Source organism: Myxocyprinus asiaticus, chromosome 2 (assembly GCF_019703515.2).
Source record: "Myxocyprinus asiaticus isolate MX2 ecotype Aquarium Trade chromosome 2, UBuf_Myxa_2, whole genome shotgun sequence".
Lineage (NCBI taxonomy): Eukaryota > Metazoa > Chordata > Actinopteri > Cypriniformes > Catostomidae > Myxocyprinus > Myxocyprinus asiaticus.
In genome coordinates, this window is record NC_059345.1 from 9,908,085 (window position 1) to 9,926,865 (window position 18,781).

An 18,781-nucleotide genomic window follows, 5' to 3' on the forward strand; every position below is an offset into this window, starting at 1 on the left:
AGTCAAAAGATGTGGGAACCTGAAGTTTGTTTACTGATAAAGAAATTTAGTTAATTAGAGAAAATGCTTGTTTTCCTGTTTTAATCTTCCCTTATCTCTTTAGGAATGTTACTACGCTACTTTGTTAACTTTTACGATATGGAGATAATTGAAGAAGAGGCCTTCCTAGCATGGAAAGAAGATATTACCCAGGAATTTCCAGGGAAAGGAAAAGCCTTGTTCCAGGTAATATGCACAGTGATGCAGTTTAATGCAGTAAACAATGATTCACCTTTTCCTTGGAAGACACGCCATTTACGTGAGAATTTTATTTTCTTCATTATTTAGGTCAACCAGTGGCTCACCTGGCTGGAGACGGCAGAAGAGGAGGAGTCTGAGGAAGAAGCTGACTAAAGAACCAATATATATATTTTTTTGCTTTTAACAACATGTATTTGCAAGGGCCTTTTGCTGTTCATTTCAGCACAAAACAATAGAAATGCACTTTTTGCTCCGTGTCATTAAGTTGCTGCAAAATATTATTTTTTGTTTGTTACAGAGAATCCTCAATTGTAATCATTGGTTACCATAACACTTTTAGTTGTTGCTTTTGTTTATACCTCACTGTTGCAGTAGTAGTGTAATCGGGTCCTTCAAAATGACTACTCCAGAGGTGCTCGAGTCTGTGAAACAGGGAAAAAATTGTTTACTTTCCGCTCATTATCTGATTGTAAGACTTCATGCTCTAAATTCAGTATTTTTAAATTTCCCTCCTGTCTTTTGTAACTATATGAACAAAGACATGTGGGAGAGATGAAATGATGCTGCCTTTTCCTTTTCCCCAACCCGTGAATGTCCCACACCTCGATTTGATGAGCTGATACTTGAATTTTATTTTATTCACAGCATGTTCAGGGACTGGCAAACATGGCCTGTTTAGATGCAATGATTTGATCCAAACAGAAATTAGATTTTTTTTTTTACATTTTTAATTGGTAAAATAAAGTTGAAACAAGATGAAAAATTGGTATGAATGTTCAATTTACAAATCATTGTTTTTATAACCTAACAGTGTGCTTTCCCATTATGTCTAATATGGATATTCAAGATATTTATTGAATCATGAGGGGAAAACAACACTTTAGCAATAGCTAGGACAAATGGTGACTCACTCGTGTGGCATCCTGTACAATGACTTGCTATTTAAAAGTGTTACTGTAAAGGTGTAAGAGCTCTGAATGTTCAGTGTACCACTGTTGCTTTCAATAAAGTTACACACCAGCATTTATTTGGCCTTTATTTAATGTGTGCTTGGGCATGCATATATGGGGAGTATTAGTAATTTCATTAAACATTTATGTTTTTATTGCCAGACGATTCTCCACCAATTTAGAGTTTAAATCTTGAAGAATGAACAGTGCTTGTTTTATTTTCTAGTACCTTTAAATGGACTTAATTTTAATGAATGACATTTAATTTCAGTCAATGTTTTTTTTTTTATTGAATGATAATGTGCAAAATGACAAACCTGTATCAAACTAATGGACTAAACTTTAATAGAATATTCAAATATTTTGAGAAGCGTATTGGTGCATTGTTAATGTGCAATTTTTTTTTTTATCAAATTTATTTTTATGGTCAAAATGCGTCTTTTTAATCTGGTCTTCATGTTTAAAACAAGCCTTTAAGTGCATTCATATTTGTTTGCTTAAATTTGGTCTTTTCACATGTTTTCAAATGTTACTTATTTAAAAGTGTAAATTTAATTTGCACTTTAAAAACAAAAATTTTAAGTAAACTGGCTAGCAATAAATTTACGACCGTAATCTGGATTTCTGCAGCTTCTTTGTAATAACCTTTACAATAAAAGGTTCCTCATTCACCAATGAACAGAAACCATTCTTAAAATCCTTAATTGTAAAGAAAAATTGTCAATTTACTCTCAGGCCATGAGATGTCTCAATATTTACATATTTAATTCCTTTTTGTGTTGTTCTTATCTCATTTGTATTTGGACCTTTCCATCAAAAGTTGGCTATTTATTGTATTGTTGATGCCATGCAAAATTTCCAAATAAAGGGAAATAAGATGGTGTGGTGATGTTCTGTCCACAAACCTATTGTTAAGGAATTTCTTCGAGGATCACGGATGTTTAGTAAGTTTAAACTGTTTGAGAGCACTTCATATGAACATTTAGTTATGCTTTTAGTAGAGCTGCAAAAAAAAAAAAATCACTAAAGTGTAAAGCACATAAACAAGCGAGAATTCAGAACATACTCCAGAAGAGAACTTTTTCAGAATACTTTTTATTCAAAAGGTATTTTATAATGTACACCAACTCATGACAGCTTGTGATAGTCCCTTAAGGCTACTGAGCTCAAAATATGTTGACAACAAAAAACTTGAGCAAGAGAGGCTTTGAACATTTCATATTCAAAAGACCAAACATAAGAATCTGAGAAACGTATGCAAGAATGTATGTGATGACGAAAAGTATGAAGGCTTTCCTCAACAGATATGACAGACGGGCGATTTAGTAAATTCAGTCACTATCATCATCAGAGCCTCTGTTAGAAGCTTCATTATTGGACCCCTCAGGCTCAGAATCATTATCAGACCTCTGTGGAGACCCCTCGTTGTCTGACCCCCGGTCTGACGCAGCGGCAGGAGATCCGGCTGGAGATCCAGCCGGTGAAACATTGTCAGATTCCTCAGAGCGGCTCTTTTTGCTCTCATTATCCGACTGTTCGGAGTCGGATTGCTGCTGCGGTCTCCTTTTCATTGGTCGTTCACTGCCAGAGTCATCATCATCTGAGTTTCCAGAGCGCTGGGGGCTGCCGGCCTCACTGGCCGACTGGTTCCGCTCCTCGTTGGAATCGCTGTCAGAAGCAATACGATTCCTGTGGCCTTCGTCATTGTCAGAGCCCGAGCCGCTGTCCCGGGGGTTTCTGGACATAAAAATGACAACGTTAGCAAGAAAATCAACACCTACATAAACGCAAGCAATCTCAAGGGTTATGTCTTACCTGTCATCTGCTATTTTTAGTCCATCCTCATCAGAGGAGGAATCAGAGGATGAAATGATTGCTTTTGATTTGATCTTTCCTTTAAGAGACGGTGGCATGCGCTCTGGCTTAGGCTGAAAAAAAGAGAAAATGTAATTACAATAATCGTCAAGGTAATCTCTCCGAGAAAATGAGTTCTGTGCTCAAAACATCAGTACCCTCTCAATCTGCTTGCGCTCTCTGGATTTTCTTTGTTTCTTGGGCCTTGAGCCTCCATCATCTGAACCTTCATCATCTCTTTTAGCTGGTCTGAGGAAACAAGAGGAACAGATTGAAATCAGGTTTCAACCAGACCCCTTTCAACTAGGGTTAGCTTTACTTTTTTTGTGTACGCTTTTTAATACTTCAAAAGAAATTTTCTTAGAACTGTTTACCTTCTTCGTTTCTTGCGGGGTTTCTTCTCTCCCTCCTCTCCCCCTTCATCCTCAACTTCACTGCCGCTCCCAGCTTTCTTCTTCTTCTTCTTCTTGAGTGGCAGATCCTCATCAGAGTCATCATTGACAAAGTCATCAAAGTCACCACCTTTCTTGCGCTAGTAAAACAATGAATAAAACATAAAATGTAATACACATACATTTCTAAGTTAACCTCTTTAACTCTGGTGCTTTTTTAGCTGCCATCTGCAATTTTTCACTCCCAAGTTTAAAGCTCATCTTGCACACATACGGAGAACTAATTGCAAAAAATGTGTCATTTTATAGAAAAACCCTCAAATAAAAAAAATTAATAGATACTGTATACGTTTACAATCTTTTGATGAACAAAAAATAAAAAAATGTACTAAAATAAAAATCTCTTTTTGTTGTTGTTGTCCTAAATTTGTAAGCATGTAATTCAGGTTCTGTTTGCTGTATCTCCCTACAAAAAGTATTATTTAATTCCACTAGATGGCAGAAAGCACTAGGAATTTTTTTCCTTCACAAAATACAGATCTGAAATGTATGTGGCACTCTAACGCAGCTGAGCACTCACACCACAGACATCCAGTCACATGCATATTCCCCATTGTTTCATCGAATATCTCGGCCTCTGAATGGACTAGAAGCTCAATCTAGGGGTCGTTGGAATGCCAAGATCCTTAGTTTTGTGTTGACAAATTCTTCATCAATAGTTAATAACATATTTTGCAGATAATTTGTTTATCATGCTTTTTCTGCTGGACTGCAATTTTTTCTGGACATCTGATATATAACATTGGATTATTTTACCAAACAAGCTCACAGACAAGTAAAAAATGGCTTATTTTGAAGAAAACAAATGAAGGTAAGAGCTGATATGGAGTTTTGGCTACTTTTGGGGCTTACAGAAGCAGGTGATCAGAGCAGACATGAGACATTTGTCATTGTCTTACAGAGATCATATTTCATAGATCAGATTCATTGATAATCACAATTTGATAATTCGAACTGTGGTGTTAGGGCGACAAAATACAGTCACATTCCTGAGAATGAGAGCTTTCATTTGATATATGACTTGCATATTTATTCTATGTGAAAGAAAACAAATCTGTTCATACGCATTTCTACACCTTTAGGTGGCGCTTAATTGAAACGCATATTTTGCTATTTTAAGTAAATGCAAAAGTTATGGTATTCTTTGAAAAGTTCATATGGTACCAAATATGAGTGACTAATGTATCTGGGGACTTTTACCATTTAAGCATAAACTTATTGCATGCTTCTAGCTTCTAGAGAGGGTTAAAATACCTTTTCATATCCAAGTTAAACATGCCGATTCCCCTGAAAACTGTAAACACTGCCACTATCAAAACACTGCTCTGTTTGAGCATCCTGACTAGCCCGACACAGCAACATTCGCTTAACCAATGGCGTGAGTTTGGGACTCACTTGGTACTATCCATTTGAACAACCAATGGCAGCTGGATTCAGGAAACGGTTTAAAAAAAAATCATTATTTTCGCAATTCCATTAGGTGATGCTAATGGTGCAGAAATTACACCAGTTTTAAATGAAATTATTAAAACAGCCTGTATTCTGGAGCTCAGTGATATTCAAATGTAATCTCAAACTCACTCTTCCACTGCCCCCTTTCTTCTTCTCCTTTGATTCTTTCATTCCTTCTGCAAAGGAGAGAAGGTTCTTAGTCTTCTCCACATACTGAGCTCTCTGCTCGAGAAGCTTCTTCTGCTCCTCAGCCTCCCTGTTCTTCTTCTCCTCTTGTTCTTTCCTCATTTGCTGTCGCAACAGGTCTCTCTCCTGCTCCTGTTTAGCACGGTGCTCCTTCTCCTCCTCATCTTGTTTACGAGCTCGGGCCACATGGTACTGAGCCTGGCTTAGCAAGTCAGAGCACTGCCTGAGAAAGCAAACACATACAGATGAGTTTACTGTATTTCCACAATTTACGCATTACATGTGCAAGACTGTTGCTTAAAGACCCCATGAAAAGGCTTGAATTCTTGGCAGTTCTTTCGCACGGCATTTTCGCTTTCAGTGTGGATTGAAAGATTATTTGTCACATCACACATGGTAATGGTAAGGACACACTTTAAAAGGAAACTTTAGAATGAAGATTACAGATCTGGAGATTACTAACCTGGCTTCACTTGCGGCCAGTGCAAGGTCAAATCTCATTTTGTCTCCAGCCTTACTGAGGTAGCTGAAAGATCTGTAAAGAAATAACAGGAAGTTATAAAAGACACATTTGAGAGCTTCAGAGGCTGTGCTTTATAGGCTCTAGGTCAACAGTAGGGTCGCGAAGCTCACTCACCTGTGAGCCAGCTCCAGCTCTTTCACTGCACTCAGTACAGCCTTCAGATTACTCTTTTCATCCTTCAAAACAAGTGTGGCCAACCTCTGCAGCACAAGTGCCACATTAAACATCAGCACTGTGTCACTGGGAGCTACATGACGAGCCTGAGAATCCACAAAGAGACCAAAAGAAAAGAAAATCAGAGAATGTGAAATAGGCATAAACATTTATAATTTAGGCTGTCAACAGACTAAAATATAATGGATAATCATTTTCTGACATTTGTATATATGTATACACTTATGAGCATTATGACCACCTGCCTAATATGGTCCTCCCTAAGCACGTCCTCCATGTGCCGCCAAAACAGCGCCAACCCGCAGAGGCATGGACTCTACAAGACCCCTGATGTTGTACTGGACAACAGTAGAAGACCACATCGGGTTCCACTTCTGTCAGCTAAGAACAAAAAGCTGAGGCTGCAATGGGCAAAGACTCACCAAAACCCGATGTGGTCTTCTGCTGTTGCAACCCATCCGCCTCAAGGTTTGAGGTGTTGTGCATTCTGAGATCCTATTCTGCTCAACATAATTGTACAGAGGGGGTATCTGAGTTACCATAGTCTTTCTGTCAGCTCGAACCACTCTGGCCATTCTCCGTTGACCTCTCTCATCAACAAGGCGTTTCCGTCCGCAGACAAAAAATAAAAATAAAAATGACAAAAGTTGCATTAAAATGTACTCACCCTCAGAAGAGTCTGTTTACAATCCTGCAGCTTGCCACATTTAAAGAGCGCTCGGGCCAGATACAACAGCACCTCTGTGTTCTGATGTTTGTAGAATTTTTTCAAGCAGTTTTCATACTGGAGAGACACAGAATAACATAACGTGAGTTTCGATCCAACACAAAACCCGGCATGTTCATTGGAAACCCTAACCCTACCCCTAAACTTCAACCTCAGTGGCAGCAAATGTGCGACATCTTGTGAAAATTTTGCAGAACAACATGTAGTTACACAATAAGTACATTGTATTGTATGTATTTTAATATTAGTACATGGTACCTAAAGACACCTAATATAAAGTTGGACCTCTTGAGTTTGTTCAATGTCTCACCATCTGCACAGCACTGATGTACTGCTTCTGCTCCACATAGATATGTGCAAGGTTCAGCCAGACATCACTGATCTCTGCTGTGGCCTCTCTGACCTGAGCAAAAACATCTCTTGCCTCTCGGAAATAACCCTTATGTGCCAATACAGCACCTGCGGTGGACAGAAGAGAGGAATGGTGATGTTCTAAAAAATTAAAACCAAACCATTGTGATAGACAATCAGTACTACTAGCCTCCGATTATGCATATGATGCATATTACACTCAAAAATGGCAAGAGTTTATTCTTAGGTTAAGACTATGAGAGTCTGACTAAGAGAGACTAGTTAAACAGTAGATTAGGCACCTATGCCATTGGCAGCATATAGATTTTTGGCATCATTCCTCAGGACTTGTTTGTAGATCGCCAGTGCTCGATCCTGGTGCCGCTTTTCCTGCAAAAAGCAAAAGAGCAGATCAGACAACAAATTCTGAGAGCATAGAGTGTCACACTATCAACATTGCTTTTTTTGACAACTAACCTTTTCGCGATCTCTAGTGGGCTGATGCAGCGTTTGAAGCCACACGTTACCCAGCGCCAGCATAGAGTAGGTGTCATTTTGAGTGGAGGGCTGCTTAAGGATGCGTTCAAACTTCTTCTGGCCGGGACCCCATTCTTGCTTGGCCAGATGGAGGTTACCAATCAGCGACCAGGCATCAGGGTGATCCTACAAAACACACATTTTATTAAAAAGGCTCTAGGAGAATTAAAATAAATGTTAAGATAGTTGTGATGCAAGAACTATCCACCTGATTGATCTGAAGGGCTTCTTTAAACCAATCAGAAGCTTCATAAAAATTTCCCTTGTCACGTGCCATTGCTCCAAGACGCAAATAACCTGTAACCAATTAATATAAAAGCAAATTAACAAAGTTTCTAGACAAAAGTCCACATAGCCACAAAACTAATATCCTGATGATGCATACAGTCCACATAATTGGGATGCTCTCTCAGGATGTTCTTGTAGAGTTTCTCAGCCTCATGGAACTCGCACATGGCCTCATAGAGTCTAGCCAGGTTATAGGAGGTTGTGACAGAGATGGCATTGTAGTAGTGCTCATCATGCTCGCCCTCAGCTTTGGCCCTCTCCAAAGAAGCCAGGAAGTATTTCTAAAAGGAAAAGGACGGTGTATATAATCATTAATTAACAAATACGTTCAGTTTCATTCAATTTGAGAGAAAACCCAACATTCGCAACACACTTTATGTCCATAATGTGACTTATTTCCAAGTGAATCAGGATATTAAACATGAAAACATTAAGGGCACGACTTGATTTTATTCATAGGGGTGGCTTATTGCTTTGATAAAAGGGCGGCAACAGTAACATAATAAAGACACTGTTGTTCTATAAAAAGAAGCATTTATTTATAATAATAATAATAATAATGTGCATTTAACAACAATAGCTCATCCAATTAGAAATTAGTGTACTGTTAGTATAGTGTAAATAGTTACTTGGCTATTGGCTAACATTATTTAACAGCTAAGGTGATGCCAGCCAAAAAGGAAAGCTTTTTCAGAGGCAGAGCAAATGATACAATTTTGAAGAAACAATACGAAAACCTTTTTTTTTCTTTTCTTTGGAATAATGTGAACTGATAAATCGTTCACAATAAGACCAGAAATGTGAATGAAGAAAGTAAATATGGTCCAAATTTGCTTGGCTATCTTTAAAAATTCCACTGTACCTTGGCCTCGCCTAGGTTTCCCAATCTGAAGTGTAAAGCCCCTAAATTATTGAGGATCTCAGGAGGAACATCAGCTTGAACCTTCTCCTGGAGGATGCGAGTGGCAGTGCCATATGCAGACAGAGCACCCTGCAGGAGACATGGGCCTTGGGGTTAGTTGTGCAAATCAAAACACCTCCAACATTGTCTCAAAGAGGCACCACTGTTACCTGAATGTCTGTTTGTTCCAAAATTTGGGCAAGCTCAATCCAGGCTTCCACATCATCGGAATACTGTACTGTGACTTTTTTCAGATGTTCCTATGACACCAAAAAATCAATGTAATCAATGTTAAAATAAATAAATAAATAAATCATATCTGAATTTTTTTATTTACTATGTCTTACTTTAGCAATGTCTCTCTTCTCCTGGTCATCCGATGTGGCATAAAGTGACCCAAGGATTTTCATGGTTTCATAATTATTGGGATACGCTTTCAGGACCTTTTCGAAGCACTGTGCAGCATTCTCCTTGTCTCTACGATACACATACATCTGGCCCAGACCAAAAAAGGGCAGTACAAAAGTAGATGAGGCAAACTGAGTGGCCTGATAGTAGTACTGGAAGGCTTGGTCGTAGTCCTCCTAAACAAAGAGACATGTGCTGGTTATTGCTATTGAAATTAGTACAGGGAATTTCAAAATATTGAACAATATATCAGCCAGGACGATTCGGCCTATGTTTCATCTCAGTCCACATTGGCTGTCATCAAATATTTCTGAATAAATAAATAGTGTAAATCTTGTATGCTATCATGAAATTCTGTTTGTTATATTATGCAGCTCTCTGGAATATTTAATGCCCATTTATTTTTGTTTTTTTACGTAATATGTTTTCAGTACATTCCTGTTGTTTCATGTAGGTGAAAATCTACATGCACATGCTGTAAACTATGCACTCCAGAGCACTTTAGGTCACTTAGCACTGCCTCTCCACAGCCCCTCTCCATCTCTGTTGGACTGTGGAACTGCCAGTCAGTGGAACTGCCAGTCAGTGGAACTGCCGGCTGACTTTCTAGCTTTTCTGACCTCATTTGACCTTACAAGACTGCACACCCCAGCAACTCAGAGCAGGGAAACAGCTAGATCTCATACTTACACGTAATTTTATTACCAATAATCCCCTTGTTACCCCTCTACAAATCTCTGACCGTTTCTTCATCCAGTTTTCTGTTACTCTCTCTTCTTCTTTACCTCTTACTCCACCTATGGTCTCCTTCCGCCACAACCATTGCTCTCTCTCACCCACTCGCTTCTCTTCCATAGTCTCTGCATCTTTTTTCATACTAACCATTTTTCTTTACTACTAACCATTTTTCTTGATTTAAATGAAGCTACAAATGCTCTTTGTTCAACATTAACTTCTTGCCTTGATAGTGTCTGTCCTCTTACCTCCAGGCCAGCACATGCCACACCCTCCAGCCCCTGATTTTGAAGACACTTTGTGATCACCAAACCAAGTTGAGGGCTGCGGAGAGAAAGTGGCACTAACCTGTGCAAGTATCAATCACTTCTCTCCTCTTTTTCCACTAGAGTTTCTGGTGCTAAAATTGATTACTACCAGAACAAGATCAGTAACACTTCAGATTCACGTAAACTATTTCAACTCTCATCTCTTCTCCATCTTCCTCCACCACATCCTACTTCTTCTCTGACTGCTGATGACTTTGCCATGTTTTTTACTGAAAGGTAGTGAGCATCAACAGCCAGTTCTCTACACCTAACACCCACAGCTACTCTCTTCCAACATCCCATCCCAGTGCTTCTTTCTAACTGTCCTACCACCTGTCCACTTGACTTTATCCCCTCCCATCTTATGCAAGCTGCCTCTCCATCGATCTTACCCGCACTCACACACATTACCAACACATCTTTCACAACTGGAAACTTTCCCAATACATTCAAGAAGGCTCAAGTAACCCCACTGCTTAAAAATACAACACATAACCCCACAGTAGTTGACAACTACAGACCGGTCTCTCTCCTACCCTTCCTGTCTAAAACTCTTTAAAGGTTCGTATTCAGCCAGTTGTCTGCTTTTCTCTCACAGAACAACCTACTCGACAGACATCAGTCTGGCTTCAAGAAAGGTCACTCAACAGAGACTACCCTCTTGTCAGTAGCTGAAACTCTGTGACTGGTGAGAGCTAACTCTAAATCATCCGTCTTCATCCTCCTTGACTTGTCTGCTGCCTTTGACACAGTGAACCACAAGATCCTTCTGTCCACCCTCTCTGACCTGGTCATCACAGGAACTGCACTTGTATTGTCTGAGTCATATCTCACTGGCAGATAGTTCAAGGTCTCCTGTAGAGGAATGGTGTCCAAGACACACCAGCTGACTACTGGGGTTCCTCAAGGATCAGTGCTTGGACCCCTCTTCTCGATGTACACATCATCCCTCGGACCGGTCATTCAGGCACATGGCTTTTCCTACCAATGCTACGCAGATGATACACAGCTCAACCTGTCGTTCCAGCCTGATGACCCTACTGTTTCAGCTCGTATCTCCAGGACAAAATGCCAACGAAGGAACAACACCTTCAGCTCAACCTTGCCAAGACAGAACTCCTCCTGATCCCAGCCAACCCATCGGTTGACCACAACCTCCCTTTTCATCTTGGTTCAACTACACTAACACCAACCAGAACAGCCCAGAACCTGGGAGTGGTGGTAGATGACCAGCTTAATTTCACTGCCCACATCTCATCAACCGCCCGGTCTTGCAGATTCGCGCTTTACAACATCAGGAAAATCAGACCTTTCCTGTCTGAATATGCTACACAGCTCCTGCATCAACCAGGCTTCCCTTGATGTCACAGTGCAGATCACAAAACTGATGCGACCCATTTGCAATGGAGGAAGTTAAACCTCTTAAGAAGTAGACAGGTATACATGTTAAATAGCACTGAGGAAAAGATACAACATTGTGCCATGCGCATAAAGGTTTTTACAAAATTACACATCATCATCCTTAATCAAATTTATCCAGATTTTACAGTAGTAACAGTAACTGTGGTATTTTAACAAAAATATTATAGTTTCATATTAAATCTATTGGGTAGAATCTATTAAACCTCATTTTAACTGTGGCAGTTGTAGGTTAAGTTTCTAAATGTGTATAGGCTACTATTTTTTCATAAACAACACTATAACTTATTAATATTATTATTATTTTTTAGAAAGACTGCCTACACTAACCTAACCACAGTAATGAGGAGCCATCCATGGTTTTATATATGCTTATATGGTATTGCACTGTAAATTTAAGGGCAAGTATATAAATGGCTTTAAAATCTGGACCTCCAAGACTTATGACATCAACAAAACAAAATATCACTTATATCACAAATATCACTAATAAAAAAATATGTCACTTGACACATGCCCTTATACTTAAACCATTAATAAAACTGCAAGATTTAAAAAAGTGACCCATGCTACATTAAATACAGATTACTTTTTTTTTATTATGTTGGGTTGCCACATGATGTCCAATGTAAAATCTGGGTCCCGAAGCAAACCAAGTTGAGAACCACTGCTCTAGATATCAGCATCAGCCACTGAAACAACTGTTTCAACCAAGAGATATTTCTCTCTTACCTGGACATGGAAGGAACGAGCTAACTGATAGCAGCTCTCTGCTTGCATAGCTTCAACCTCTGTGTTGTGAAAAGCATGAAGAGCCAGATGCTGCACTTTGCTATAGTCCTGAAAAACAAATATATAGATAAAGATCAAGAGCTCCAATTCTAAATTGTGGCTCTTATTCAGGATTAGGATCTAGATTTACCTTTTTGAAAAAGAAATGATTGGCGAGGTGATTGAGCACCATAGGGTTGCTTGGGTCAATGGTGTAGGCTCTGGACAGCAGCTGCACTCCGTTCTTGATGGAGTCGGCTTCTTTATTGTTGAGTTCTAGCACAGCCAAACCCACCAACGCTCCCACACATTTGGAATTCAGCTCCAGGGCTCGGCCAAAAGCCAAGCGAGCTTTCTCCAGCTTGTTGAGCTTTACAAAGCAGTGGCCCATGCCAAGCCTCACCTCAGCTACAATGAGACAATTTACCCAGAAATGAGCTCAGCAAGTCTTCATTAATTAAAGGAAAAAATAAACTATTTTCAACACATTGGGCAAGCTCACCTGGACAGCCAGGGTTAGTGCGAAGGGCTTTTTTGTAGTAAGCCAGAGCTCCCCTGTAATCCTTTTTGTTGAAGGAGATACACGCCTTACCTGTGCAGCATGGACATAATAGGTCAATTATTAGAGACAATATACATTAATACATAGTTCTGAAAAGTCAACATAAAAGGTATGAGGCCCAGGATGCACAGTATATGCTAAAGGTCAAGTTCATCAAGAGCACTGTGACATATCCCAATGACAAACGCTTCAGTGTTTCCCCTAAATGTAATCAGCAGCAGCGCACCTGCTAAATGAAATTTCATATGGTCCATTAATATTCTTCACGCAGCGCAACACTTGCTAGCCCCAGTCAACTGTGAGCTTTCTACACTGTGCGCAGTAGTGATGTTTTGTTCATAAACAAATCAGTCTTTTTGAATGAATCTTTGAAGTGAACAAATTGTTCTCGTTCACTTCCATATGCTCCATACTTGTTGACTTTGTTCAACAAGTAGAGAAAGTGGCTGGATGAATTATGAGTAAAAGTGACCGATGACATAATGACATCAGGATGTATTTGAATCATCTATTATTGCTAATATTGTTGTCTTTTATTATAGTCATGCACAGCATTTCACAATCATTTTTCTTAATAACCGGAGAGAAAAAAAAAAATGATTACGACAGTTGAAATGTACTCTCAAGGACTAGACAGTAGTATATGGTTTGTCTGTATTCTTCAAGCAATTTTGGTTATTTTTTTATAACTTTTATAAATGTTTATTATAATAAAATGACAATATTCTGAATGAATCTTAGCTAGCTAGCATAATTGATGTAAAAAAACAAAACAACATCTATGCAACAGAGTAGAATACATTAAATATGCACATCTTATAGTGTCATTGGGGGCTGAGCCTGCCTAAGATTGAACTCCTAGAATCGCCCCGGTTTATATTATCTATTTGTATTTACGTTTAATAAAAATAGTGTACGTAATTTTCTGCATTGAGGCATTTCATTATTTGACAGTTATTACTACATCGGGGCTTCCAGAGCCCTTTAATTGTCAAAAGCTCCCAGTAAATAAACACACAAATGACAAGGTGAACATGAATGACCCATCTATAATGATTCTAAGGTCGTTATAAGCTATTCCTCCATCATTGCGCATAAATACAGCTCCGGCGTTGCAGTCTCGTGGACACGCGCACACCACCACCACTGCCAAAAAAAATCCTACGGCAAACACTGCACTTCTTCTTAAAATATTTTTGTTATTTGCTATTCTTGCCATGGCCTTTACTACATTAACTGGCACTAAATGACTGTGTTAACTATTGGAAAGATTTTAGAAAGTCTGAATTACCTACAACAGTAGCCTAAACGGCTATTTGGCTATTGATTGACACTAACCAATGGGTAGGCCTAGGTAACTTTGGTCAAAAAGAGAAAGATTATGTACATAAATGTTTATCTTCTCTAGAATAATGTGCACTGTTGAATTGTGCACAAGAAAACATGGTATGTGTATTAAGAAATTAAAGAGTGTCCATTTTGATTTCACATTGACTTTAAATAAGTTGTTCTAGGTAAGTGATATCTCATTTTGTTTACCCAAGAGTGCAGGTATGTTGTTTGTTGACTGGTTAAGTACAAACTGGAACTGAGCATCTGCTTGATCCATCTTATCTCCTTCCAGGAGACAAAAGCAAGCTCTTCCCAGCAGATGATTCTGTGAAAATTTGAAATAATCATAATAGCGAACATCACTCAGTTAAAAAGATCTCTGTGAGTAGAGTGTGAAGTTATATTTCAGAGGCATTACAAACTCTACTGTTCATTTACCTGATCATACATGATGATCTTGTCTGCCATGGTGTACAGGAGAGTGGACTGGTTGATGAGGTCCTTCTTTGCATCTTTGTTCTTCTCTTTACGAGCCTGCTGGACATAGTAAGCAGCTAGTGTGTCCAGACAGGTCATCTGGTCCTTCTCGTGATCTCTGTAATCCAGGTTTCCATCGATGCGTGCCGCCTCCAGCAATTTGACAAAATCTTCCGTCTTTCCTTGTTTGTAGTACTCCAACTGAACAGAAACATTATCAAATATTTAGATTTTTCAGCATAAGAAACAAACAATTAGCTCAAAACTTACCTGAATGTACTGTATGACCATGTTATCCCATCAATGGATTTTTTCCTTCCCTGACAGCACGGGCATATTCCAGGACGACAATGCCAAGATTCGTCGGGCTCAAATTGTGAAAGAGTGGTTCAGGGAGCATGAGGAATCATTTTCACACATGAATTGGCCACCACAGAGTCCTGACCCTTAACCCTATTGAAAGTATTTGGGATGTGCTGGAGAGGACCTTACGGAGTTGTTCGACTCTCCTGTCATCAATACAAGATCTCGGCCAAAAATGACTGCTACTATGGACGGAAATAAATGTCGTGACGTTGCTTGAGGTTGTCGAAACAATGCCACAACGAATAGGTGCCATAATCAAAGCTAAAGGTGGTACTGACGGTGTTGAGTCGAACCACTCCGTAAAGTCTTCTCCAGCACATCCCAAAGACTTTCAATAGGGTTAAGGGTCAGGACTCTGTGGTGGCCAATTCATGTGTGAAAATGATTTCTCATGCTCCTTGAACCACTCTTTCACAATTTGAGCACGAAGAATCTTGGCACTGACGTCCTGGAGTATGCCCGTGCTGTCAGGGAAGAAAAAAATCCACTGGAGGATGTGGCAACAAGTTAATTTTGGACCCTGAATATTACTATGCACAAGTTTGTATATCACTTACAGCAAGTGCAATCCATATGTGCAGCTGTGTATGTTCCTGTTTGAGGATACTGATGACCTCATCTCCTTCAGGAAGCTGGTCAAAATCAAGCTCGATAACCTGAAACAGAAGCACATTCAGAAAGTACAAACCATCCAGTGAGAAAATGAATGAGAGTCAAAATGCCAAACCAGTCACTGGCTAAAAAGTTCATTAGAAGGAACTTGTTAAATGGCAAAATAAAAATTATACTCATGCATTGCAGAGTGATCGCAACGTTTAAATAAGACCGACGACCTGGCATTGCATTGGCTTCCTCTATATTGCCAGCAATTGCTGCTGCATGCTGTATTGTTGTGCATTTCATAAATACACTTCGACAGCAGGAGTGTTGACGAATGAGAAACTTCTGTGATGTCACTTGGCAGGACAGGTGACCCACCATCAACAAAACTATTTCCACGCTACTTTATCGCGTGAACCATGTTCAGAAACATCCCCTTTGTGATTTGACTAGGTTGTTCATGGTTCCCAGAAGCAGTTCTGTCATTCACCTTCGTTTAGTTCGTTTATTTTATGCACTCTTATCAAGACCGCGCGAGTGATAGCATGTTAGCAGACGTTAGCTAGAAACTGTAAAACCATACTGAGCACCACACATAGACAAAACGAGCCCGTACCTCATCTGTGTCCCGTAGGGGGATTTCAATGGAGCCCCGAGACATGGTGGCGACTCAGACCTCAAATCCAATGTCGCAGTTTTTAGTTTGTATTTGCTCGTGTCCAGTGACGATGTTCAAAAGCAGCATCTGCCTCACACACGTTGAACATGAACAATAATATACAATTCCCAGCGCTTCAAATTAAAAGTCCTCAAAAACTGTTCTGTAGAGGTGTCACCTAAATGTATTGTGACGTCTAATTGAGGACGGTGTTTATTGGTGACAGTACAATGAAATATTTTCCACAATCATATTATTCACTGTCAGTGTTGTGTGTAATGCATTACTAAGTAATTAATTACTGTAATTAATTTACCTTTGCCTTGAAAAGAGTAAAGTAAGGGATTACTCTTCATTTTTCAGTAATTTAATTACTGTTACTTCTGTTGTAATTGTGTTACTGTATAGACTATAGAAAAATTCTATATAAAACAACAGTGAATTTAAAGTCGAAATTTAACTTCAGATGTTAAAATGTATGTTTTTTTTATTTAACGCTGCCCCTTTAAATTCTTTGGCCAGTTCATGAATAATTTATTAGATTTCATATTATTTATTTGAAAGAATTAAAAGAACAGTGTCAAGTCTATCCTTGTATTTTTCATCTGGTTAAGGTTAATCAGGTTTTAGAAAGTAATTAGTAATAAGTAATGCAATTATTTTGAGACAGAGTAATTAGTACAGTATTCTAATTACACTGTAGAAGATGTAATTAGTAGTTAGTAATCAACAGGGTTGGGAGGGTTACTTTTGAAATGTAATCCACTACAGATTACAGAGTACATGCTGTAAAATGTGATTTGTAATGTATTCTGTTAGATTACTCAAGGTCAGTAACGTAATCTAAATACTTTGGATTACTTCTTCAGCACTGGTAGATTATTTCACTTGTTTTGACTAGAAAAACTCCAGTAAGTCCAGTAAGACAAAATACACATGTTAAAAATACATTCTCTGAAACATCTAAATATCTTATGCAGTGTTGTTTCTAAAACAAGATCAATCAAATTGATCTTGTTTTAAGGATTTTTAGATATTTTTACAGGAAAACAATACAACAATTATTATCAAGAATAAATTTTTTGGGGCCAGCGAGTAAAGACGCTGACTACCATACCTGGACTCGCAAGTTCAAATCCAGGGCATGCTGAGTGACTCCAGCCAGGTCTCCTAAGCAACCATATTGGCCTGGTTGCTAGGGTGGGTAGAGTCACATTGGGTTAACCTCCTCGTGGTCGCTATAATGTGGTTCTCACTCTCGGTGGGGCATGTGGTGAGTTGTGCGTGGATGCCACAGAGAATAGCGTGGGCCTCCACGCGCACTATATCTCCACGGTAACACGCTCAGCAAGCCAGGTCTTACTAGAAAAAATAAATTATGATCCAACGTGAATTTTCTTGATAAAGAAATATGATCATGTCTGGTAACGTGCATGTAAAATGGCTAGAAATAGCATTTTAGCTTAGTGTAAAGCTGACAATTTACACAAGGTTTATTTATATTTCTTCTGCTCCAAACTTACTTCAAACTTACTTCTCTGTCTGCTCGTATGAATGTAACACATCATAAGAAAGCGTTTCACTGCTGTTCAAATGCACTTTGGATCACATCATTTATATGTATAAATGTTTTCCATCTGAAAGGACTAAATATTAAATGAAACAAATGACAATAAAATACAAAGTAATCTCTTCAGTAATCAAAATACTTTTTGAATGTAACTGTATTCTAATTACCATTGATTTAAATTGTAACTGTAGTGGAGTTCAGTTACTTATATTTTGTATTTTAAATACGTAATCCAGTTACATGTATTCCGTTACTCCCCAACCCTGGTAATTAATTACTTTTTAGATTAATTAACTTACCCAACACTGTTCACTGTTTACAAAAAGGAGCGATTCATTTAATAGTACGAGAAGTGCCGCGAATCGCGATCAGTGAGGCCAAGCGCCAAATCAAATGCTAGTAAACATTGTCTTTGAAACATAAAACCAGTTTTGGGTAGGTTACTCAATAATTAATTACTAACTACTAATTACATCTTCTACATTGTAATTAGATTACTAATTACTCTGCCTGAAAAGTAATTGCATTACTTATTACTAATTACCTTCTAAAACCCTGATTAACCTCGACCAGATGAAAAATACAAGGATAGACCTGACACTGTTCTTTTAATTCTTTCAAATAAATCATATAAAATCAAAGAAATTATTCATGAACTGGCCAAAGAATTTAAGGGGGCAGCATTAAATTAGAAAACACATTTTAACATTAGATGTTACATTTCTATTTTAAATTCACTATTGTTTTATATAGAATTGTTATAGAGTCTATACAGTATTACATCAGAAGTAACTGTAATTAAATTACTGAAAAATTAAGAGTAATCCCTTACTTTACTTTTTTCCAATGAGAAAGTAATTTAATTACAGTAATTAATTACTTAGTAATGCATTACACCAAACACTGCATAAAACGAATAAAAAATTGAGTGAATAACGTC

At 38.5% G+C, this 18,781-nt stretch overlaps 2 protein-coding genes across 2 annotated transcripts in view; one reads left to right on the top strand and one right to left on the bottom strand.

Annotated features, from left to right (window-relative positions):
• The window catches only part of LOC127412694 (eukaryotic translation initiation factor 4 gamma 2-like), a 30,373-nt gene extending 29,106 nt beyond the window's left edge, over window positions 1–1,267 (top strand). Inside the window, exons 19-20 of the mRNA XM_051649272.1 lie at window positions 104–225; window positions 328–1,267. Coding sequence (XP_051505232.1) covers window positions 104–225; window positions 328–393 — 188 coding nt within the window. The 3' untranslated portion in view covers window positions 394–1,267. The remainder of the gene's footprint in view (window positions 1–103; window positions 226–327) is intronic.
• Window positions 1,268–2,269: 1,002 nt separating this feature from the next.
• Window positions 2,270–16,393, bottom strand: LOC127412656 (RNA polymerase-associated protein CTR9 homolog). The gene is made up of 23 exons (XM_051649195.1): window positions 16,230–16,393; window positions 15,571–15,669; window positions 14,609–14,848; window positions 14,378–14,495; window positions 12,779–12,868; window positions 12,428–12,684; window positions 12,238–12,345; window positions 8,983–9,219; window positions 8,806–8,895; window positions 8,597–8,725; window positions 7,832–8,015; window positions 7,655–7,743; window positions 7,387–7,572; window positions 7,212–7,299; window positions 6,869–7,017; window positions 6,499–6,615; window positions 5,772–5,917; window positions 5,598–5,669; window positions 5,078–5,357; window positions 3,419–3,576; window positions 3,203–3,293; window positions 3,006–3,118; window positions 2,270–2,927 (listed from the first exon to the last, which is right to left on the bottom strand). The coding sequence occupies exons 1-23, from the start codon at window positions 16,272–16,274 to the stop codon at window positions 2,522–2,524; spliced, it is 3,492 nt and encodes a 1,163-aa protein (XP_051505155.1). The 5' UTR covers window positions 16,275–16,393; the 3' UTR covers window positions 2,270–2,521.
• Between the last annotated feature and the right edge of the window lie 2,388 nt (window positions 16,394–18,781).